The 25274-nt window shown below is 36.0% G+C and overlaps 1 protein-coding gene across 3 annotated transcripts in view; it reads right to left on the bottom strand.

The window, feature by feature from the left end:
• The window catches only part of TTC29 (tetratricopeptide repeat domain 29), a 241490-nt gene that overhangs the window by 63436 nt on the left and 152780 nt on the right, over window positions 1-25274 (bottom strand). For all 3 annotated transcript variants that reach the window (XM_047856371.1, XM_047856370.1, XM_047856372.1), the window contains one exon: window positions 18777-19005. In XM_047856371.1, the coding sequence (XP_047712327.1) occupies window positions 18777-19005 (229 nt within the window). The remainder of the gene's footprint in view (window positions 1-18776; window positions 19006-25274) is intronic.

Here is a 25274-nt window from a genome sequence, read left to right as displayed (position 1 = left end):
TTAAACATGTATGGAATATTAAATAAATTTGACAGTAGAAGAAATTCAATAGTAAACTAAATGAGAATTCTGATAGCTAAGAGAAAATCTTGACTTTTAATTTTTAATAAACAAAAACTAAAATGATAACCACAAGCAAATTTCCAGACCAGTTGCTACTAGGAAGCAAACTGAAAGACAAAACAAAAGAAGCTATTAAACATGCTATTTAGCCAATAAAACATGGTATCTACAATGATATCTTTTTAGGTGCAAAACCATTCAAAAGAGAATCTGTGGTACAACTGTCAATTACAAATTCTATATGTTTATTTTTTACTTCTATAAGTTAATTTCTGAAGTTCTTTTTCTTAATTTTTATTTCGAGAGAGAGACAGAGAGAGCAAGTGGGGGAGGGGCAGAGAGAGAGGGAGATAGAGAATCCCAAGCAGGCTCCACACTGTCTGTCAGTGCAAAGCCCAATGCGGGGCTTGGACCCACAAAATGTGACATCACGACCTGAGTCAAAAACCGAGAGTTGGATACTTAACCAACTGAGCCATCCAGGTGCCCCTAATTTCTGAAGTTCTGATTTAATACACACGGAAGACATGGAAACTTCTACTACTTTATAGTACATTTCTTCACTTCTTTTACACAATAGTCTTATTTTGTCTCTGAATAGTCCTTTCCCTGCCACCTTTGTGCAGGGAACAAAGCAACCACTTTAAGGTATCCAGTTCCTAATTTTATAGGTATTAAATTTTATGTCTTGACCATTCATATGGGAAATATCATTTAAAATTAATGGATTATTAAAAGTGCATTAATTATCAAGAGAAGGGGAAAAATAAAATAAATACCAAGATAAAATGATTCTTAATTGCATTACTATAAAGTTACTTAACATGTAAAATATTTATTATGTAACTAGTGTTCTGACATTACTACGTTGGAGAAACTTACAGAGAAACAAATTAGGGAATACCACATTCAATGCAACAACCAGCTCATTGTTTTGTTTAGTAAGAAATGATAGTGACTGATGATGGAAACGTTTTTCTTATGTTGATGTAATCTATTCCATGATGTAAAATGCTGCCCATCATAGTGTTTTGTTGTTTTTAAAATGACCCTACAATACCAGGGAAATGTCTAGGAGAATAGAAAAAGACAAATCCAAATCAACTTACTCTGTATTATAATTTTGCTAGGACTATTTAGCATAGAATATGGGACCTGAAGGCCAAGGGCTTTGTTTTATTTAATTGACCAAAGTTTTAATCACCATGGGTACCCAAGTTAACAACAGAAAAAAAAAAAAGAGAGAGAGAAAAAAGAAAAAAATTTGAAATGAAACAGATAGCCTGACTAGACTTTATAGACCCAGAAACCCATGTGGTCCAGTTAATAGTTTTGTCCCAGGAGAAGAAACACAGTCCAAACAACAAAAGCAGTTAAAGTATAGCTCAAATTCTTACATTTTTCAGATTTCATTAACAGATTCACTCATAACCCAACATACCACATCATCATCTCCCATGTCCTTTGTTGCTTTACACTCTCTACACCTCCCCACAATGTCCGTCACACCAGCTTTGTCTCTTCTCACTTGCTCAGCATCTTAGTCTCTATCCCCATTGATCTCCTTCATTCTTTTATGAGTGAGGACTTAGCTTCCATGTATAATGAGTTAGCCTTTCCCTCAGCCAATGAAAATCCTTTTCCTTTAGGGTGGAGGATGAGGAGGAGGGAAATGGAGCATGTATAAGGATGAAGGAAGACTATAAACATTCACCCATTAACACTTTTTTTTTTGAAACACCATAGAAGAGGTTTTGTTGTAAAACATACATTTAAAATAATCTGCTATGCCTTAATATAACCTCACTATCTGCTCTGGAAAAAGGCAGTCATTTAAAAGGTGAATTAGTAGAGTTGACAATTTCAACTGTTTGTGATATTTTTGGTGTTTCTCAACTGAGAAAGGAGCTGAATCCCACGTGAAGGTAGAGCACTGACTGCTTCTTCATTACAGCATTGTCCTTTATAGTAATGAATTTGTCTTTTCTATTTGTGCTAACAGTACCATTTGTTTTAGGATATATATAACATGACATATTTTACAAATATCTTCATTATTCTTTCAAGATAAAAAACAAAAGATAGGATCCACAGATTAATGAAAATGTTGGAACAATTAACCTAGGACCCTACTTTCAAATGGTATTTTTAACTAGCCACCTAGACTCATTTCTATCCCTAAGCTATCTAAAGACTTGTGAGGTAGATTGAAAAATTAACTCAGTAGCTTGAACTCATTTTCTTCAAAAAAAAATTTTTTTTATGTTTTTTTATTTCTGAGAGTGAGAGAGACAGAGCATGAGTTGGGGAGGGGCATAGAGAGAGGGAGACACAGAATCTGAAGCAGGCTCCAGGCTCTCAGATGTCAGCACAGAGTCTGACGCAGGGCTCAAACTCATGAACTAAGATCATGACCTGAGCTGAAGTCAGCAGTTTAACCGAATGAGCCACCCAGGCACCCCTATTTTCAAATATATCTATATCTATCTATCTATATATCTATAGATTCCCTCATTTTTCCAAAATCTTCTTTCATGGTAGAGGGTAAACTTTTTAGGTAATTTAAATTTACTCCACTAGGTACCAAAACTAAAAAAAAATTAAAAGCAGTAAAATTGTGACAGGCACAGGAAAACTGAAAGAGGGTGAGATGTGCTCATTGTAGATATGCATTTAAGTTCTGACTCTGCCACTTATTCTGTCTGGCCTTGGGTAGGACATTTCACTTCCTGTGAACCGAAGTTTCTTCATCTGTAAAATTCAGGGTGAACTGGAAATCTTGGGAGTCTTTTATATTACTAGAGTTCTACAAAAGAAAATTTTCTTAAAATTCTGCTGCATTTCTAAACAGACTAAAACATGAATGTAATTTAATCTTTTCTTGGTGGCTGAGGGTCACCAATAGAAAAATTAATTATGTGATACAGTTAAAAGGCATTGAGTTTGTAAGGTCTCTTATTCCCCACATAATATGGCCCCAGACTGCTAAGTGCTTGTATGAATGAATAGCTTTCTCTCCCTCTCTCTCTCTCTCTCTATCTGTGTGTGTGTGTGTGTGTGTGTGTGCGTGCATGTGAATCTTTTAATTTTCAGCTATTATTTATTGATGTTTTCACTGTGTCTGTTTATAACATGCCACCTTGGTTTTAATACACTTATCGAGGGGTAACATACTCTTCTATAAAATAGGTACTAGCAATTGCCTCAAGCAACAACAGCAAAGTAAATGTTTGGTTTGTTGAATTCACCAAAGTTTGACTAACAGATAAGTGAGGTATTTCTACTCTTTGCAGTAAATGCATCTTCTTCTGTTCCATCCTATGAGAAGATGGAGCACAGTTGTTAAAGTAATCTTTCCTTAGTGACACCTTCTTGAAGACATTTATTAAGTCATTAGAGAACCTATCCCCACAGTCCAAACTAATCTCAATCTTTACTCATGTGTCACATTTTCCAACCAATTCTCCTTCATTATGATTTGCTAAATCACCCTCAATACTTACACATGCTTCTTAAACTGTCCAATTTTAAAACCAAAACCGTAGTCTAATAATAAAAGACTTGTTATTTCTATTAACATCTCTGTTAATATATCTTAAAGTGATGTTAACCCTTTTGATATTATTTCCATTTTACTAATGGTATACACACACACTCTCAGTTAAAATAGTAAACTAGGTTGGCTGGGGAGACTGAAAGAATTTTCCTGAAAGTTATTTATAAAGCTTGATATCAGTAGCTTAAATTCTGAGAAACAAAACTGATGAGTGTGACTGTAGTTTGGAATCAGGTCAGAATTTTAATCCAAGAAGATTCTCCCTCTCCTCCTTCCTTTTCCTCCAGTGAGCTATCTTTGGAACTGCCCTCGCATCTTATGGGTAATGTGTAAGGTACAGTGCAGGGGAGGCTGGTGTCTGTTCTTCTATAGAAGTCTGGCAGGGCTAGGCAATAGTAATAATCATGGCTGTGCTTAAAATTTGTGCTTAAAATAACACAGTTGAATCAACTTAAGAAGCTTAATCCATTCTACTTACACTCAATACAAAGATAATTTGGATCTCATCTTGTTTGTTTTATGCACACAGAGAAACCACAGTGCCATGCTCTGCTCTTTGGAGCAGCATAATTTCCAATAAATTCTCCCCGCTGAAGGTCCTACTCTGAAATCTCAAGGTAGTCTCATATCACCACCTTCGGTACAATGAATTTAAACCTCAGTTTCTGAAATCCTGTTTGTTCCTCTATATTGACATAACATAGGGGAACAATTTGTTTTCCTTTCTATTACCCACTCCTACAACTTCTGTAACTATTTGCCTAACACTGTTGTGATCAATGTCCCAGAAATAGTGTATAGGAACTCAAAGAAGTGACTGAATACCAGGTAGAAAATTTGTGTAAAATTTAGGAGCTGATATTTAGGGTCAGGAAAAAAAAACCTATAGAAGTCACAGAACCAAAACAAGGGGAAAAAAACATTTTAGATATGCTGTTTTCATGTAAATATTACTTAAGATGGAATCTGTTTCTGAGAGCCATCAAACTCTTCTATAAAGAGAAGATAGAAAATTGCTCAAAATAATATGAAGGTAATAGTCCAAGAATATTTATCTTATAAAGATAAATTTCCAGTAGGTTTGAGTTGTTGAGATAAATTCCCTTAAGCTTAAAAGTGGGACCAATGAAAGAATTCTATTAAAGTATGCTCAAACATAATGCAAGATAATTGTACGTACACATATTATATTTCCCACATGTCATCTTACAAATTCTGTGTGTGTGTGTGTGTGTGTGTGTGTGTACACGCGCGCGTGCGCGCATGTGTGTGTAGAGGGTTGAAATGGTGGTAGCGATAGTGAATTTATTAAGCCAAATATTTGAGCTGTTCTCCCAAAAGGGGGGAAATTGATTTACATGATTGCTTGCTATTAAGCCTCAAATACATCTACCATGCTTAGGTTTTCTCTTATGTTTTTCAATTTTTGACAGCTGTCAGTTTACAGATAATTATTGTATCTAAGCATCACAAACATTGCATTAGTATCTTCAGAAAATATACTGTGAAAGCTGTAGTTTCACCATCTCAAATCAGTTACTGCATTCTTAAACTTACAATATATTCATTTGTGGGCACTGAGGCAGCCAGTGGGAGGGTATTGATTGGAGTATAATGTCATGTGTAGCAGGAGAGAAAGATGAAAAGTGTTTTCTGCTTAATGGGTTGGTATTAAGTAGGTGGGAATGGCTTCTAATTAGCCAACAATTGCTGTGTTTCCCAGTTTCCCTCCTTTCCCTCCTCCTGTCGGTCACCAGCTGCCAATCTGCCCCCATTTTTTTTTTATTTGGAGTTCATTGCTCACTGCAGTGAAAGCCTTTGTTTAAGAAAGAGGGCTCCCAGGGTCTCAGCTGCCTGGGTACAGCTTGCTGCCTACGATGAGTAGCAACTGTCAGTTTATTTTATCTCAACCTTTTCATCATTCTGTTGAAACTGATCGACTGAAACCACCTGAGAGACCTGAGGATTCCGTACCTACAAGTCATTAGCTAGGACTGCAGTCTCTCACCACATAGCAAGTCAACTGAACACTTCCTGAAATACAGTCCACTTTAACCCCATGTTTCCCCATGAACACATACGAATTCTGTCCTTTTTTTGTTTTTGAAGCTGACTCAATGGGAGATGCTTCCTTTGACACATAGACATAGAAGTCAGAATATTTCACTTTGGCTAAGGGATGAGGATAATGTCCCTGTGATAGGCTTTGCTACAGTGATACCAACTGATAAAGGGAGCATTGTTCCATCCACAGCAAAAGTGAACGTGAAAATGGAAAACATTTTACAAAGTGACTTTATAATATCAGGTCTTAAGCCCCATTCTTTACAAACATCAAATGTGCCAGATTGAAGTCTGATTTTGTATTCGTGTGATCCATAACATAGCTGCTTAGCCAGCTTCCTATTTCACTTTAGAACCGAGTAAAGAAAAATTTTCCACACGCTTAAATGATAACTTTGAAAGCCTTATTTAAGAGAAGCCATGTAACCTGTTGTATCCAGAATGCATCAAAACAGAACGACACGATGAGAAGAGTCCACCCATGCCACAGTGGAGGTTAATGCTTAGTTAAAATCAATGATGTGCAAACCTAGTAAAGAATGATGCTGTTACAAACCACTTAGAATTGTAGGGCTGTGAATACATGATATTTTACCATACTTCAACATGGGTAGTTAGGCTTCTTGGGAAGTGAAATTTTTAAAACATTTAGAAAGAGAAAGGAATGGTAACTAAGCAGAGACAAAGATGATTATTTCTGATTAATGATGTGAAGTAACAACAATTAGGATTATGGAGGAAGAGTTCAAAGATTTTCACTTGGTTTTAAAATAAATATCTGAAGACAGTGAAAGGAATAGACGTACTGATTTAAAGTACTTTTCATTTTTTGTATGTGAACCTATAATTTTGCTGACATATATTCTCTGAAGACCCACTAAATGGGCTTACACACATTAGTGAAGGATCACATATTCATGTAGAAAAGCTAACCTTGCATTATTACCTTAAAAACCAAAAAACTTTAGAGCAGATCTCCCACATGAGAATCACCTGGTGAGCCTGTCAAAAAGCAGATTCTCAAGCCCCTGAACTGGAGATTCTGTAAGGCTGTGTTAAGGCCTGGAATGCATTTATAACAACTCCTCCCACCACAGATCAGGGCATTTTGATGCAAGGGATCCTTGAATTGCACCCTGAGAAACTGCCTCAGGCTTATCGTGAAGTTTAATTTTCCACAGGGTATTTTTAAATACTTCTATCAGAATAGAAAATGCAACAAATAGAACAATTTAAATCTCAATGTCATTTTCTTCCAAAGAATCTTCTACTTATAATTTCTTTAAACATCATTAAAACATGAAATTGACTAAGGTAGATTACAACCGAGAAATACCCAAGAGCTTCACATGTATTAAGTACTGTTTGGTGAAACTCTCGAGGTAAAATGTATTTCTAACTATAGGTTTTGGTCAAAAAGGCCACTGTTTTACAACCTATTCTTTGCACCGCCGCCAAAATGATCCTTTTGAAAAGTCAGTCAGAGTCCTATTCTCAGACCTCAGTGGGAATGTTCCAGCACAACTGGAATAAAATCCGAAGTCATCACTATGACCTGGAAGACCGAAATTAACTGGCTGCCGCTCAAAATTCAATTCTTCACTCTCTCCTCCTCACTCTATTTGCTCCCAGCATACTGGTCTGCTAGTTAGCTGGCTACCTTTGCCTGGCCCTGCTAGATATTCACAGGGCTTTTGCTTTGTCATTCCAATCAAGTTTCTCTGCAAATCACGCCTCTTTCTAGCTGCTTCTCTGAACCTTCTGTTTAAAACAGCCCCCTCCCTATCACTTTGTTTTCTTACCTGCTTTATTTTTCCTTCACAGAACTTAGCACTATTTCTAGTGATTGCTGGCCAGCATCTAAACCTCTGTTTCCATGCCTAAGAAATTCTATACTTTATAAATTTAAATGGAAACTTGTCCTCACTCCAGGGACTAAGAAGTCAGCTAATACTCACTTTCCCAGCTTCCCTTGCAGCTGGGCAGACACGTGAGCCAGGCTCCACCAATCAGCTGCATGCACACTAAACTGTTTTGAAAGCTGTTACTGGTTAGTAAACGGGGCTGTGCAGAGGTAAACCCTGCAAGATGTGCAGTCAGGCATTATTCTATATTGCAAAGCTTCCGTAACAGTTATCATGACAAGAAATTAACCTGCCATCATGTATGTGCTAGTTAATTTTTTTTCTGGACATTTTTTTTTACTGTTATATAAACATGGCTTTAGTTACATGCAAACCTGAAAAACTTGCCACATACATTTGTATTCCAGTATCCCTTTTGTGTCCCTGTTAACAAGTTTTTATGAATATTTATGTACATCTAGTTATTGAATTACATTTACGTTAAATTTATTCGTGAATATGGATCGTAGCATTTATAGTGTGTAACTATACTTATAGTGTGTAACTTCAAATCACTGTGCTAAAGACAGTCAAGAAGAGATCTGGAAGAAAGAGCAATAGATAGATTTTGGTCCACCTATCTTTTTTACAAATTATATTTTTCTTGGCATGTACAGAGAAAGCTACCCAGTACAAAGCTGATCTAATTTTTTTAAAAAGGACAATTCCTATGTTAGATATAGAAAGTGACAGTATTGTGCATAATTATCTATGCAATTACACTTTCACATGCTTGAAAATTTTTAGCCAGGAATGCTTAATAACATTTGCATGGTTAAATGAGACAGCAGAAACAACTGGAAAGGCCTCAGGGCATGGTCATCTATTTAAGCATCCACTTGGATTTTCAACATAATTAGTCATATAATTGTGTGCCTAAACTTAGTAGATTCATGTAAGTAATTATAAATTATTAAAAAGCTGTGCATGTGTTTTGCTCTCTATTTCCTGCCAATCAAATTACTAGGGAATATACGATGTTCACATTTCATCATATAAATCTCCAAATAAAATTACAGTGTAAAGCTCTGGATGAAGGTGAGTAAACAAGTGAATCCATTCAGATGAGATACAGTTAATATAGTTATGTGGACATCCATATATTTACAAAGAATTCCTATGATCAAATCATAACAGAAATTTCTTCATCTGTCCCTACTGAGATATTTTGTTTTATTTTTTTAAGAGAGAGAGGGTGCACATGTGAGTGGGGGAGAGGGGCAGAGGGAAAGAGAGAATCTTAAGCAGGCTCCATGCTCAGTGCAGAGCCTGATGGGGGGCTCGATCCCACGACCTTGGGATCATCACCTGAACTGAAATAGAAAATCTGGCATTTTGGGGCGCCTGGGTGGCGCAGTCGGTTAAGCGTCTGACTTCAGCCAGGTCACGATCTCGCGGTCCGTGAGTTCGAGCCCCGTGTCAGGCTCTGGGCTGATGGCTCAGAGCCTGGAGCCTGCTTCCGATTCTGTGTCTCCCTCTCTCTCTGCCCCTCCCCCGTTCATGCTGTCTCTGTCTTAAAAAAGTAAATAAACGTTGAAAAAAAATTTTTTTTAAAAAGAAAATCTGGCATTTAACCAACTGAGTCACCCAGGTGCCCCGCTACTAAGATTTTTACGAAAAAAAAAAAAAGTTTCTTTTGCTTATGTTGTATTAGACAGGAGTTTTTTCTTTATTAATTTTGTTTTAACTTTAATAGCTAAAGGTTAGACATAACAGCTTCCTCTGTATAGCTGATTTCTTCTTTTTCACAGTTTTGTTAGTGGGTGATGGTAAAAAGGCCAAATAAATCTGAACAGTAAAAAATATTAATCCCCCAATTTTATGATGGTCATTTGATCTATAAACTCTCACAGTTTTTTTCACCAATCCTCTACCTGACTGTTAATTTTGAAGCTTCATTTTACTTCATACTTCTCCATTGCTTTTTTTTCCATTGTTATCTTAATTTCTAGGTTGAAAACTGTGGAGATTTGAGTAAAACTGTATATCCCTTCTCAGGAGCTCATCTAATAAACAAGATGAGAAGAACTTTGAAAGTGTTGAACTAAATTTCCTTTGATAAGAGTGCAAATTACACTTTAATAGCTGCTGATACAATGGAATACAGTCTTAACACCAAGAAATCAGACCTATCTCACTAAAGGCTAACATTAACCAATCTTTTTCTCATTCTGGGTACCTGATTCCATGTTAGAAGTCAATAAATGCAACTCCTCAGAGGCATCACACTTAAATGAGCTGACTTTAGTTTTCTCTATTGGTTTGACAAAGTCCAACTTTGTTTACCTTAAGGGCAAGATGAAAGAATATCTATTTGCTCAGATTTTTAAAAAATTGTTTTTTTTAAATGTTTATTTATTTTTGACAGAGAGAGAGAGAGAGACAGAGCATGAGTGGGGGAGGGGCAGAGAAAGGGAGACATAGAATCTGAAGCAGGCCTCAAGCTCTGAGCTGTCAGCACAGAGACTGACTGATGCAGGGCTCAAACTCATGGACCACGAGATCATGACCTGAGCTGAAGTCAGAGGCTTAACTGATTGAGCTACCCAGGCACCCCTATTTGCTCAGATTTTTTGATAGAAGGTAGAATGAAATGAAAGGAAGAAAATACATGAATATACTACAGTGATAAAGGATTTCGGGATAGTGAATATTTGTTAGTACTTTTAATATTTATCCCATTGTGACAGTAGTTCAGAGGATTCAGAAAGTAAATGTGTTCAGGTGTTTCAAGGATTTGCAGTCTTTCAAGGATTCATTTTAGGAAGGTCAAGACACTGGTCAGGATGGACTGGCATTAAAAATAAGAAATATGCTAACATTTCTTCTGATTAGATTCTTGTTCAATATTTCCTACACTGAGCACACTGTACCCATCCCTGGGAGGCAGACATCACCCATAAGAAGTGAAATACGTATCCAGGCATCGTTACTCAAGTCAGTCATCATAAAAAAGCATTATAAATAATTTCTAATTTCTAAAAGAATATTCATCATGAAATGTATCTATTTTTCTATTAATTATGCTAAAGAACATAGGCTATAACAACATTCACTCTTGTCTGAGAGTTAAAAAAACAGGGAGGGCAGAATAAAAGAATTTAAAGGAAACTGAGTCCTGGGACCATGGATATAAATTTTGATTGATGTTGTGGTTTAAAAAAATCAAAATTCATAATGGGAATACCAACATGAGAGATAATAAGAAAGAAACACTCCCACACATTACCCCAAATCAGGGAAACTTTAGAAAAAATTAGAAGCTAACAAAACTTGTTCTTCAATATGCTCACGTTTTAAGTATTAATGTCACTTCTTTTTTCAGAGGAAATCGTATGGGTTAAGAACCACATGAATTATCCTAATAGAGTTTTATTAAAGAATGATTAAATAGATGTATAAGAAGATTTTTTTGCCTCCAAATTCTAGCAATGGTAGGAAAATGTTTACCTAAGTTGGCACAGGATTTGGAATCCATGCCCACAGGGAAAAGGACATAGCTGGAAGCAGGGGTGAGACCCCCTCAGTGGGAATGAGATAAATACAGATGGGATTCTCTCAGATCTTCAAGCCCTAACGCTGTACTGGTCCAACTCTGGCATTTATTCTGGTTTTGCAATGGTTTAGCCAATCAACAAACTTTTCATAAGCTTTTCAAACTGGCAATTAAAGATGAAATTGAAACAAAACCAGATGAGAAAAACCAGTTACATTTTTCTTGGAAGTGGTGAGTTTAGTGTACCTTGGAAAGTTAAAACTGGTAACACCATCAGCTACCAAGAACTGTGAGCAGAATCTAAAAGAAGTATAGTTTTTGTTTGAGCAATCAAGAATTCTCTTTTATTGAACCAAGGCAGCAGATAGAGAAGGAGGCTCTCAGAAGGGAAAAAAAAAGAAAAAAGAAAAAAAAAAAAGATCTTTCAACCCGAGGGATCTAGAGCTACATTATTATTTCCCAACGAAGTAAGCATTAGTTTTCTGAAAAAAGTATTTGATTCCAAAGGAAGCAAATGTGTCACTTGTGTTGTAGAGAACATACGAAGATGGGGCAATTGTATTTGAAGGAGGAAATTTTAAATTCAGGCTCAAACTCTGCAGTCTTTTTTATTTAAAAATTTGGCTACAATTAAGTATTGATTTTGTCTTCTTCGACATGTTTCATCTTTGGAATTATTTTATCAGTTGCAGAAGCCACTGAAATCTCTAAGCTCTTTCTTAAAATTTATTAGAAGCATACTTTGCTAATCTATCATGATTTAAATGAGACTAGTGGAAAAGATGCTTATCTTTCTTAAGTTTTTTGATAGTAAGTAGCATAGAGAATATAAAGAATGTATTTTAATGTTTCATTCCCCTTTGTCTTATCAAACTTGTTTCTGTGACTAGAAATGTAAGTCAAACACAAAGGATTTTAAGAATCTCTGCCTTAGAAAAAAAATCAGAAGCGGACTCACAACCTATAAATGCACAATTTATACATTGTCATACGGAGAAATGTCTATCCTGGTTCTCCACCTGGAGCTCCCACTGCTGCTATCCAGGGGGCGTCATGAAGCATCCTGAAGCTTGCAGAGTTAGGGCAGGCTACATTAAGCTGTGCCAACAAACAACTCTGAAAATCTCAGTGGTTCACCACAATAAAGGATTATTCTGTGTTCACACAAACTCTGCTGCAGATCCAAACGGCATTCCGGGACAAATGTTCCACGTGTAGAGATTTATTGCATCCATCTTGTTGCCCTATACTTTTTACTAAAGCCTCCACCATGATAACTGTAGCAGGGAAAGAAAGAATCAGCTGTAGGATCTCAGGCAGGCTCTCCTATCTTATACCCAGAGGTAACTTTTGCCCATTGGCCAGGACTAGTCACCGAGCCCTGCCTAGCTACCAGGAGCTGAAAAATGCAGTTTTCCACATGCCCCAAAGTGTAAAGAATCAGATACTGGTAAGCACATAGAATTTCTACCCTGTTGAGCAATGGTTACTGAACCCTCTGAAAATTATACACAGTAATTGTATATTTCTCTGAAGACAGGAGAGAGACCTTAGCTTTCATCAGATTCTTTAAGGGGACAGTGATTTGTCATCGAACAACTCTAATAAGTTTTTTTTTTAAATGTACAATTTGGGGCACTTGGGTGGCTCAGTTGGTTGAACATCTGACTCTTGATTTTGGCTCAGGTCATGATCCCAGAGTTGTGAGATCAAGCCCTGAGTTGGGCTCCATGTTGAGCATGGAGTCTGCTTGAGATTCTCTCTCTCTCTCTCTCTCTCTCTCTCTCTCTCTCTCGCCCCTATCCCCCCCACTCCTGTGTGTACTCTCTCTCTAAAATAAAATTTAAAAAAAGCACATATTTATATTGAAGAAAGGAAAGTATTGGAATTCAGGAATAGCTTAGAGAAACTGATTTTAGGTCAAGTTCCCAGGCTGTAGAAGACTGGTCCACGTGTTGGCCTCATTATCCACAATTATTTTGCCCCACATGGCCTGAATGGGTTCATTTATATGGTATATTACAAATGTCCCAAATTCTGGCAATTGGTAATCTTCCAACATTTAAAAAATCCTAATTGTTCTGAATAGGCTAAACCACTTTCAGTCATTCATAACATGGTGTGAATCAGTTTAATCAGATTGGTTTCTTCCTAACAGTGTTCATAATTTTCCCCAAGGATCACTGTCTTGTGCTGCCTGTTGTCCAATTTCTGCAAACATTTGTCTTATATGTTTTGTCTTTTTAGCTGTTTAAGACAGGAGGGTAATCTTTTCCCTGTTGCTCCATCTTGGCCAGAAATAGAGTCCCACCTGTTTCTTTTCACTGTGAATATTTTTTATCAAGACTTTAAGTAAAATTGTAATCTTTTGGGGGTGCCTGGGTGGCTCAGTCAGTTAAGCATCTGACTCTTGATTTCGGCTCAGATCCTAGATGGAGCCCCACATTGGGCTCCAGGCTGACAGCTAGAGCCTGCTTAAGATTCTCTCTCTCAAAATAAACAAACATTGAAAAATTATAATCTTTTTAAATGTAGACATGGCTTCTAGTAAATGTAAAGTAATATTGTAAAAAAGTGCAAAGCATGGAAAGAATTCCTGAACTAGAATTCTAGAACACTAGATTATAAACCCAGATTTGTCTTTCAGATTTTTGCATGACTGCCTTTCCCTGGACCTGAGGACATTTGAAAAGAAAAACTGTGGGCCAAGTAATTTCTTTGGTGCACACAGTTCAATAATTTCATGATTCTATAAACTCAAAAAAGTTCAAGAAGGTTTTAACCTGTTTTCAGAAGCTAGAAAGAGGCTAGAAAATGGTACCGGATTGAGGAAGGCAGAGACAGCCAACAGACTGAAGTGCATGAAGAAGGGGTAGTGATGAATAAAGAACCAGGCACATTCAGGAATCAGAGGCCCAGGGAACAGTGGGGGCAGGTAGGGGTTGAGGAGATGCTGAGGAGAAGTATGACACAGGATTGAAAATAGGAGGATCAATTGAAAGTCTGCAGATGAAATAGTGCACTAGCTTTAGCAACTTCAACAATGCCAAACAGGGACAAGTAAAACTGCATATGACAGCAGAGAGCTAGAAACTCTATTATAAATTCTAGCAGAAAGATCAAATATTTATACCTTGAAACTTTACAGCTGTTTGATATATTAAAATAGTAATAATGATAATAACAATAATAAAATTCCCTTTTGTGTAAACCAACGGAAACAAGTATTTATGGGGGAAAAACAAAGAAAATGCTCACGAAAATCTAGATTGAGCTCTTAAAGACTACAAAATACCATATGTGTTTAGAATATGCTCCTACTGAGGGATTATTGCCTGTTCCAGAGGAATCTTATTAATGACCCGTTTTGAATCTCAGATAAAGATACCTGAATTGAAATCTTTTGCCCGAAGTCACAAAGCTAATTAGAGCTCAATATAGTATTAGAATCCAGGTAACTGGACTTTTGAGCAACACCATCTCTCAATTACCCCAAATGCCAGTAGGGTGAGCTTTGATTCAGTCAGATTTTTCACCAGAACCTTCTTTTAATGTGTCATGTTTTTGAACACATTTTAGAGACAGAGGTTTGCTCTGTGACAATAAGATGCTATAAAACCTGCTTGCTGACTTTTGGGCTGATTCCATAACTTTCTCCTCATTGTTAGGGTTATTTAACTGAAGTAGCTGATCAAAGTATAATAGAACATGAGGCTCACTCATGAATGTGGCTTTTTCACATTCATTAAAAGGGCTGAGTTCATGAATAAAAAAATACAAGCAAAGAACAGGGTAGGAAAATGTGGCTCGACATTAAACCAAGGATTCAACATTAAACCAACATAAACCAAGGGCTGAGAGACAAATTCATGATCTTGATTGTTTTCTTTTAAGAATATTAAATGATTCATAAAACAAGAGTGATATTTTTGGCACTCAAGGAAACCTTTACATGTCATTTTATAGAAAAGTGTCATTACTGACTAGCCAGTGTATTCATCTATTTCTATACTCAGGATTTGCATCCTATTTCTCTGATATAATTTACATTTGACTTCAATAAGAATGTGCATTAAAACCATGGAACTGATACTATCAGTGAAGTGGTTAACCATGTTGGCATTTGAATGCCATAATTACATTTCTACGTTAACAGTACTCTTAAATTGCACAAGAAAAGCTTTGCTTCTCTGTCACTGTTTCACACTTGGGTCTATAATCTCCAAAAGGCGAGATGAATTAGCTTTTCATTAAAAAATATATTTCATGATTGTAGACATAATAGTTCTAGTAGGAAAAATAAACTATATTCTGGAGAAATCAGGAGAAATTCATAGGTCCTTAATCCTTCCAGAGCCAAGCAATTTCTGTTGCTTCAGGCTTGAATAATTTTATTGAATTGCAATAAATTTGAATTCCTTCTAAATTCCTAAATTTGGGAAGAGAATCTATTCTTATTATTTTACTACTGAAAAGGAAAGGAAAAAGATATGAAATTATTCCAACCATATCTAAGAGTATTAGAATGGTAGGAAGGTTCCTATATTTGCAGTGTTCCCTCCGAAAGGTACAAAGATGAGATATGATTGCTGGTGAATCACGGTTCTATTTTATCTAGAGACCTGAGTGCTCTCACTGCTCTATTCCCTTAGGGGGTCATGTTCCTCTGCTTAAAAGAATATTGCCTGCTCTGTGAGCTAATGATTTGTTTGGAGGATGTAAGTCTCAGAGGTGAAGAAAACTGCACAGCTTTTATAATATATCTTTCAAATCTTTGATCTACTTTTTTCCTGAATACATGGGACCCCTCAATAGCAAGATTAAAGATGCCTCTTCAGAGAAGAAAGGCAAAATTTGAAAACCTAAAAGCTGCTCAGATTTTCAAATAATATTTCTATATTTCTTCATTTTGTCAACATCGTACTTGGTGTTGTCCTGCATTCATGTGATAACCACACGGTAACCAAAATACAGCTTTGGATTGTAGTTGTTTTGTTGTTGTTGTCATGGAACTATGACTCCTGTTTTAAAAACTGGTTCATGCAAATAGTTCGTGGCTAGGACACACATACTCATTTTGAATTCTATTTAATTTGACAAATATTTACTTGGTACCTAGCAGATGTTAGACATTGCCCCTTCTTTTGCAGGAAACACAAAAATCAGAATCTGTTTTCAAGACACTCCTACTTTCACTGGGCTGATAAGGCAATTACAGAAACGGCTGTGGTAGGATGCAGAATATGACAAATGAAAAGTGCTTGGAGAGAAATGAATGGCATTCAATGTGGAAACAGAGAGAAGAGACAAGAGTCCAGTAAGAGGGGGATCAGGGAAGATTTCAACATTTGAGAAGAACTTTGCAAGACCAGTGAGATTTCCCTGGATGGGGTTAGAGTTGGAAGTAAGGTGATAACAATGTATGTTGTGTGTATCTGGGGGGAAGACGGGGAAGTAGGGGAAAGGAGGTGGTCAAAAAACGTTGAGAAGCTTGTACTTAGTTTGTAGGCCGTAGGGATCCAATGAAGGTTTTGAAACAGAGCAAAGGTAGAATAATAAGGAGCTGTGGTTTAAGAAACATTATTGAAGCAATGAGAAAGCAGATTTTAGTGTATTTTGAACTAAAATATGTCTATGTAAACAAGCAAGTATGTTGATAATGTCTACAGGTCTTATTTCCAAATAGAACTATCACTAAAAATGTTAAACGTGCCAGTAATAGAAGAATTAACTTCTCATTTATATTTGAATCTGAAAGATTATTCTTCTTCACTTTTATAACGACATAGCTCATCCATGCATAGATTTCTAATCTCAGTCAAATGAATCAGGAAGGGGGTATACTTTTATAGTGTTTCAGAGAATTTAATCTTCTCCATCATATGAATAGCTGAGTTTTTACTCTCTGAATAATATTTTGAAATGTGTTTTTTTGTGTGTGTGTGCTTCCTAAGCCCTTTGGAACATCCTTACCAAAAATGAGGATAAAATTTAAAAAGAATAGAAAAATAAATAGCTTTATAGAGTAAAGAAAAACAAAAGAGATCTTTGAAAAGCCCCAAAAGGACTGCAGCAAAAAGACACATGGCTCTGATCAGAGAACCTAGTTTTGAGGAGTATTTTTTTTCCTGATTATTATTATAATGGTTAGAGCTTACCCAAGTAAATCTGAAGAAGTGAGTAGCCCAACCTATTCTCTACCAAACCTTTTATCAGAAGAAGTAATCTAATAGATAGATGGATCATATTTCCTCTGCTTTATCTCCTGGGCAGACAACATGAAGGAGTAAAGGGAAGATAACTCAAAACTACAGAACAAGCTCTCAAATATATGACAACACAACATACTGAAGTGAGCAAAATATTATTGAAAAGTGGTTAGTTAATAGTTAACTGTAAATATTTGTTGGACACTTGAGCACATTGAAATTCAACAAGCCATCTGTTTTTTAAGACTTCATCGTGTACATATATTTGGAATGAGACCTTTACTTATTTCATAACAAGAGGACAGACAGTGGTAAGTGGTATTCTACTAATATACAAGAAGCAATAAAATTCCTTTGTGCTCAATTTACTATTATTTACTATTTATTCTATGGAGAAAATAAATACCAAAGAGCTTACTGTTTCATCTAAATGACCTAAGGGAAAGAAAAGAGTTCCAAGCGGGAGAGGCTTCTTTACATAACAGAATTTTGTCTATGATTCTATTTGAGTTATCCCCAAACATCCCCAAAATATTTTGCTTGAAAAAGTTTGATTTACTAACAACTATGCAGCCTAAAGGTCTGTCATAGGCAGTACTGTTAAAATTTTTTAAAAATTCTATTCTGAAGTTCTTAACTGAGGACTCGAGCTGAGTCAGGCTGACACATAAAAGTGACCTTCACATCCCCTTTAGTTATTTGTTTTTAATTGACTATTTTGACAAATTGTTACAAGAAAAAGTCTATAAGAAAAGATGTGGCGTTGAAAGAAATTAATACTAAATTTTTCTAAATTAATATTCTAACTTGAATTGATCAAATACAGGAAAATTTACTACCATTGGTAAAGTAAGAGTATAGCACCAATTGCATTAATACTGCTTAGTATCTGTGAATTAGCATCCGTGACTTCTTATCAATAAGGTACAACACTGGGGCGCCTGGGTGGCGCAGTCGGTTAAGCGTCCGACTTCAGCCAGGTCACGATCTTGCGGTCCGGAAGTTCGAGCCCCGCGTCGGGCTCTGGGCTGATGGCTCAGAGCCTGGAGCCTGTTTCCGATTCTGTGTCTCCCTCTCTCTCTGCCCCTCCCCCGTTCATGCTCTGTCTCTCTCTGTCCCAAAAATAAATAAACGTTGAAAAAAAATTAAAAAAAAAAATAAGGTACAACACTGACCATGTTTTAAAAAACACAAACTTATATCACATTCCTTACAACTGATCAGTGCATATTGTTGAGTACTTGAGACAACTGAAAAAAAACAAACAAAAACCAAACATCATGAAAATGGTGATTTGTCGAGTTTAATCATTACCACTATTTCCTGCTTTCCTTATCATCAAAGGTACATACAGTACAGCATGAAGGCACATCCGATATTCATGTGGTAAAGAATAATTAAAGTTACCAATAAAATAAAAATCACCAATGCAGCCATCAAGAATGACACAAAAACTGAAGTGTTTTCAAAAAGCAAAGTCTTACCGATAATCGGATGTGGTGCAATGCTGCTTCTATTCTCCTTCCACGACAGCAGGTAGTCAAGGCTGGTGAGATCTTCAGACTCAATATAATTGTTTATGGTCAGCATTATCTGATGAGCTTTTGCTATCCCATAGTGAACTTTTGTCTCATCCACGTGACGCATGTTCCTTAGCTCTGCTGTTGTGTCAAAAGCTTGTTGAAAGTACTCAGAAGCTTTATTGTAGTATCCCTAAAAATGTAAGAGAAATCATTTTTTCTTAATTTTTATTCCATCATTCCACATGTCTACTCACCTTGGCATGTACCACACTGGTGTATCCACATGTGGTATTCATCTTTTAGAAGAAAGAGAGGGCAAGTGGGGTCTCTATTAGAATAAGTTACATTTATTTGTTTGTTTGTTTTTGTTTGGAATAAGGTTCTTTTAAAAAGTTGTGATTACTAACCATACAATATCTTGAAGCTAATACAGTAAAAAGTTTTATCTACCAAGTTGAACTATATGCAACTTAAGTGTTTTTGGATTAAAAATGGTCAAATATTAGCATTTTCATATGGTTCAGCCTAATACTTTGTAGCAAAAAGAAGTCTGGGAAAGAGTGATCTGATTCACATTGATTTGGATGTAAGTTTCTTACTTGTAGCATTGGATTTACTTAACGAAGTATTTTAAACCAGATTTTGTCTTCAGTCATAGCAAGAGATCACTTTCAGCCAATCTATTTAATCAGTGGCCAGTGAAAATAGGTGTATTTATCTGCTGATTTGGTTGTTGCTCTGGTTTTACCCATGTATTTATGTCATTCTTGACTGTGGACATAGGATGTATTCAAGATTTCTAAAAATTATGAACTTGATGGCACTAGCACAACTCAAGATCATTTAAATGTTTATCTCTTAAGTCATTTGCAACATTTCATTGCAAAATTCAAGGTGGTGTTTTGTTTTTTGGTTTCTTGTGTGGGTTTTGGTTGTACTCTCCTATCCTCCTAAAAGCTATTGTCTACAAATAAACAGTATTTATCAAGCTCTTTCAAAGTGTCAGGGCCAGGGCTAAATTCTTCATGTATATTATGTCACTAACTTTCATAAGCCATTCTGTGAGGAAATAGTATTCTTATTCTACAAGTAATTAAATTGAGCCTCAGTAAAGAGACTATCTTCTGCCAACCTCCAGTCTAGTAAAAATCTTTGCAAAAAAGTTTTCCTCAGTGGAGGATATCATTTTTAGGATTGAGCTATACTTTTAAGACTCTAGGGAACAAATTTCCCTTCTTCACCCTCTCCTCTCCTCTCCTCTCCTCCCCCTTCAACGCTCTCCTCTCCTCTCCCTTTCCCTTTGGCCCTCCCCACTTTTCTCTTCTCCTTCCTCTCTTCTTTCTCATATACACATAAACATGTATGTACACACTTTTAAGAAGCCCTTACAAGAGAGAATATCTTATTACAGGTTTCAAATGATTTTATCACAACATTTTATGAAGGAACTGGTAATACAAACACCATAGAAAAAGCCTTATACCATACACTGGTAGCGGCATACTCAACTCCATGCATCTCTGCATGATCATGGCGTTCAGACAGCAAACTGAATACAGAAGTTGCTAGCCAGGTGAGGAGGGGGAGAAATAGGGCTTGTGTGACAGTTATGTTACCCACATAAGCAATACATATAACATTGTGTTATAGACCCACAAGGACAAGTTAGTGAATTCTACTCAAATGGCTCATTCCAATTAAATTTGTTGCTTTAAACACAGCCCCTCTGTATTTTATCAATAGTGATTTTTGTTTGTTGAAGCGAACAATTCTTTCTTTTATTTCAAAGTGTATAACATAGAATTTATAGGAGAATAAGATTACTTAATTAGAAAAAATAAAATTGTATCAAAGCTATTTGTATGACAAGCAAATTATTATTGAGAAACAATACAAATATTCAAGATGAAAATAAAACTAGTTAAAATTTTGGAATGTTTTGCTAGACGTCAAAGATATAGGACAAAATAGGTGAACATATGTGACTAGACCAAATACTTCTATTTTTAAAAACAGAGAAGTATAAATACCTAAGTTCTAGTTATATTTCTGAGCATTAGGCTATTTATCGTTTTAGATGAAAGTCTTAGGAAAATTAGGGCCATAAGTAAATGGACTTATATTTAAATTTCCAGAGTTACCTTATATATTTTTATGTTAGAATGAACTTACTCATTCATCTGGCAACTATTACTTATCAAGCTCCGTGACAAGCAGTGGGGATTCAGCAGTTAACAGAATTTACTATGGCTAAAACTTACATTAGATCTTTTTTAACAAGTATTTCCCCCCTATAATAGGACCATTATAATTATTCATAATTATTTAATTATAATTATAATTACATATAGTTATTCTTCCCTCAAATTGAGCTTAGTATTCAATCTTTTGATACACACACAACTGCCATAAAACTGGTATCGACCTAAATTTCTCTAGTTTAAAATACTATTAAGGAAATACATTAATTCTTTCAGATGCAAGCATTTTTATACATACCATTTTGGAATGCGATTTCACTAATGTGTACTGCATTTCTAGATTTTCAATTCTGAAAGAGTTGAATATCTAAATTTAATCTCTTCTTTAAAGGTTCTGTCCAACGTTCTACAGTTCAATTCTGTTATCAGTTAATCCCTATCCTATTATAAAATTCAGAAGATTCCAGTATTTAATCTTGACAATCTTAAATATGAATTGAAAATACATAAGTTAATTTATGCACTTCATGAATGCATCTTATTGGAAAAGAGAACTTTGCTTAATGTTATAAATATCATTGATAAGCATTTGGTGGACAATTTCAGGACAGGACCTTGATGACATCGTAGGCCTTAAAACAAATCTTGCATTATTGCAACATAATATAGAATTTTCATGCATTATTCTAATTCTTACCTGATCCTTCTTAGTGTGTCTAAAATGCCGCTCTATCCAATGAGCAAGCTCAAAAATAAAGGAGCATTTTCCCAGTACTAAGGAAAAATCAGTTTCTGCACATTTTCTCTGCTATTTGAGTTTGGAACTACCATTGTTTTGACTACATGATTATTATCTGATCTTATTAGGGAATGAGCAATCTCATAAAGAGTCTATGAGTTATTTTCCCTAACCATTTTCCCAGGAGGGTGGGATTGGTGGCCCATCTTCCATGATTATATAGTAAAAGGTAAATTATTTAGGATAAATGATCTTTTAAAGATGTGATGTTTTAAAGATTATATAATTACAACTATAATTATAATAACACTATCATCACTAGAGAAAACAGTTAATTCTAATATTTTTCCAAATACAGTTTTGCATTATAATTGTGGTCTTATATTATTTCTTGGAAATGATTATAAAGAATACAATTAGAATACATTGCATGAATAATATGAAGCCAAAAAAGAGATGATGAAGGCAGTATGCAGAAGGCCTTAAAAGCAGACTGACAAGTACCAGCAATGTTAGATTTGCTTCTGAAGATTCACTACAACTTTTCAGAATTATTGTACACAAATGAAATAGAAGTTTGCAATTCCTAAAGTGAGACAATCCTATTCTTCCTTAAGAGGTATAATTAGTTACAAATTTATTGATTGATTCAATGAATTCACATCCTTTTGCTCACCAACTCTGTGCCAGGTTCTGTTTTAGGATCTGGAACAAAATAATAAACACGGCAGATATGGTTCTTATTCTCATTAAGCTTCTATTCTAGCCAAATTAAAGAACAATAAGAAAATATCATAAATAAGAAAACTATGAGATAAAGTCTATGTGGAATATTACAGTAATGTTAAAGAGTGACCTGGTGGCTGCTGTTTTTCATATAATTTTTATTTTGGCATGCAGCTTTCAGGACTTCAATGAAAAGAAATGGGAGATTTCGGATATTTTGGTAAGTGGTAGAAAAAAATTTTTTCAACCAAACAGGTACCTTTATTGATTGAACTTTTTGACTTCTTTCTCAATTGCCTTGGAAAGCTCCATAGAATTTAGTGGATTAGATTTCATCATTTTATTTTATTAAAAAAATTTTCATGTTTATTTATTTTTGAGAGAGACAGAGACAGAGCATGAGCAGGGGAGAGGGTGGGTGTAGAGAGAAAGGGAGACACAGAATCTGAAGCAGGTTCTGGGCTCCAAGCTGTCAACACACAGCCCAGACACAGGGCTCAGACTCTAAAACTGTGAGATCATGACTTGAGCCAAAGTTGTTTGCCTAACCAACTGAGTCACCCAGGCACCCCAAGATTTTTATCATTTTTAGATTAAGAAAATGTGTTTGAGGACTCAAATTAGAAAAACGGTAGCTGTGATTAAACAGTGTTCCATATGAATAACAATAACGCCACCTTAAATTACAAAATACAAGTACCTTTTCAAAGTACTTTCGTACAATTTGGGGTATATAACAATGATTAAATATTTGTATATATTACTAAATGATCACCACAATAAGTTGAGTTAATATCACCTCACATGGTTACACATTTTTTTTTTTTTGTAATGGGAACATTTAAGATCTACTCTTAGCAAATTTCAAATATATAATATAATTAACTGTAGTTACCATGCTGTACATTACATCCCCAAGATTTACTTATTTTATAACTGGAAGTTTGTACCTTCAAACGACCTTCACCCATGTGGCTATTTTTATTGGGTTGCCAAGGGAAGGCCTCTCTGAAGATATGACATTTGACTGAGATATGATGACAAGACATCAGCAATATGATGTTCAGATTAGAGAGCATTCCATAGGGCATTCCAGCTAAAGCAGATGTCCTAAGGCAGGAACAAGCTCTGTATGTTTGAAGGACTTCACTAAGCCCATGTGGCTGTGGTGGAGTAGATGAGGAGAGTGGGAAGAAATAAAGTCAGAGGTGGGGTAGGGGAGCGTACATCTCACATAGAATATTTCAGATTGGGGTGAGGATTTATATTTATGTTCTAAGAAGAATGGGAAGTAATGGAGGCATTTTAAGCACAGAAATAACATAATTTAATTTACATTTAAAAGGACTACTTGGGGGCGCCTGGGTGGCGCAGTCGGTTAAGCGTCCGACTTCAGCCAGGTCACGATCTCGCGGTCCGTGAGTTCGAGCCCCACGTCGGGCTCTGGGCTGATGGCTCAGAGCCTGGAGCCTGTTTCCGATTCTGTGTCTCCCTCTTTCTCTGCCCCTCCCCCGTTCATGCTCTGTCTCTCTCTGTCCCCAAAATAAATAAAAAAACGTTGAAAAAAAAATAAAAGGACTACTTGGGCCTCTGTGTGGAGACTTGATGATACGAGGGAGAAGCAGGGAATGGGCTTGAACTTAATTGTCATGCAGGAGACAGAATAGAGTGTCATAAACTGACAGGATGACAGCAGAAGACACAGAGAACAAGGTGGATCTGAGATACGTTTTGGTGGCATAAAGGTCAGGGTTTGCTTCTGGATTAGATATAGATCAGAAAGGAGACAAGAATAAAAAAAATATCCAGATTTTTGGCTTGAGCAAGGGGGCTGATAGATAATGATGCCATTTATTTAGACGTGGAAGACTGGGAGGAAGGAATCATGTTAAATTTGACATGTCTGTTAGACATCCAGGTGGAGATGCTAAGTAGCCAGTTAGAGTTACATGTGTCCCAAAGAGAGATCAGGGATGGAAATACAAACTTGGGAGTCATCAGCATATGGAGGCTATTTAAAGCCATGGACTTGGATGAGGTCAGATAAGGGGAGCTCACAGACTGAGAAGTCTGACTAGAAAATACCTGAATCATATTCTATCATAGTTGAATACTAAGTTAATAGAGGAATAGAATTTAGAGGGGAAAATGATGAGTTCAGTTTTTAACAGTTTATATTTGAAGTGATCTAAGTGAAGATGTCAAGCAGACAGTAGGATATGAGTCTGAAGTTGCAGGGAGAGATCTGAGCTTGAGATATTAAGAAGCTAAGTGCTTTTGTGTACCCAGTATGTTCCAGGAACTCACCTAGGTACCATGTACATATTTTTACATTTCTAATCCTTAAATAGCTAGTCTTCAAGGCATCTTGTTATTGACAATTAAAATATGAAGGAACTGAGGATCAAAGAATTCATGTGCCCAAGGTCACAGTTAATAAGTAGCTGAATTCAGATTCAGGGTCAGGTGGGCAAAAATCAGTGAGGTTCCTCTTCATCCTGCTAGTTTCCTTCATGGAAAAGTATAGTAGATAGCATGTGATGCACAACAGCTTATGAAATTGCTCAGGTATATCACTGAAATAAAGGCATTTAATATAATTAGGAAATATCCATAAGCTGAAAACAGAGACATGAAATAATTCTTTGTCATTTCCCCCAGGAAATGTTATTTTCCTAGTCATTCCTTGTCATTTCTCTAGTTCCCTTTGTAGAACTAGAAGGAAATTCAGGATGTCATCAAGGCTATCCTCTTGTTTCAAAAAGATGAGAAGGAAAAATAACTATATTTAGT

This window comes from Prionailurus viverrinus, chromosome B1 (assembly GCF_022837055.1).
Source record: "Prionailurus viverrinus isolate Anna chromosome B1, UM_Priviv_1.0, whole genome shotgun sequence".
NCBI lineage: Eukaryota > Metazoa > Chordata > Mammalia > Carnivora > Felidae > Prionailurus > Prionailurus viverrinus.
The sequence above is the reverse complement of the archived record's forward strand: the minus strand, read 5'-3'. Positions and strand labels throughout refer to the sequence as shown.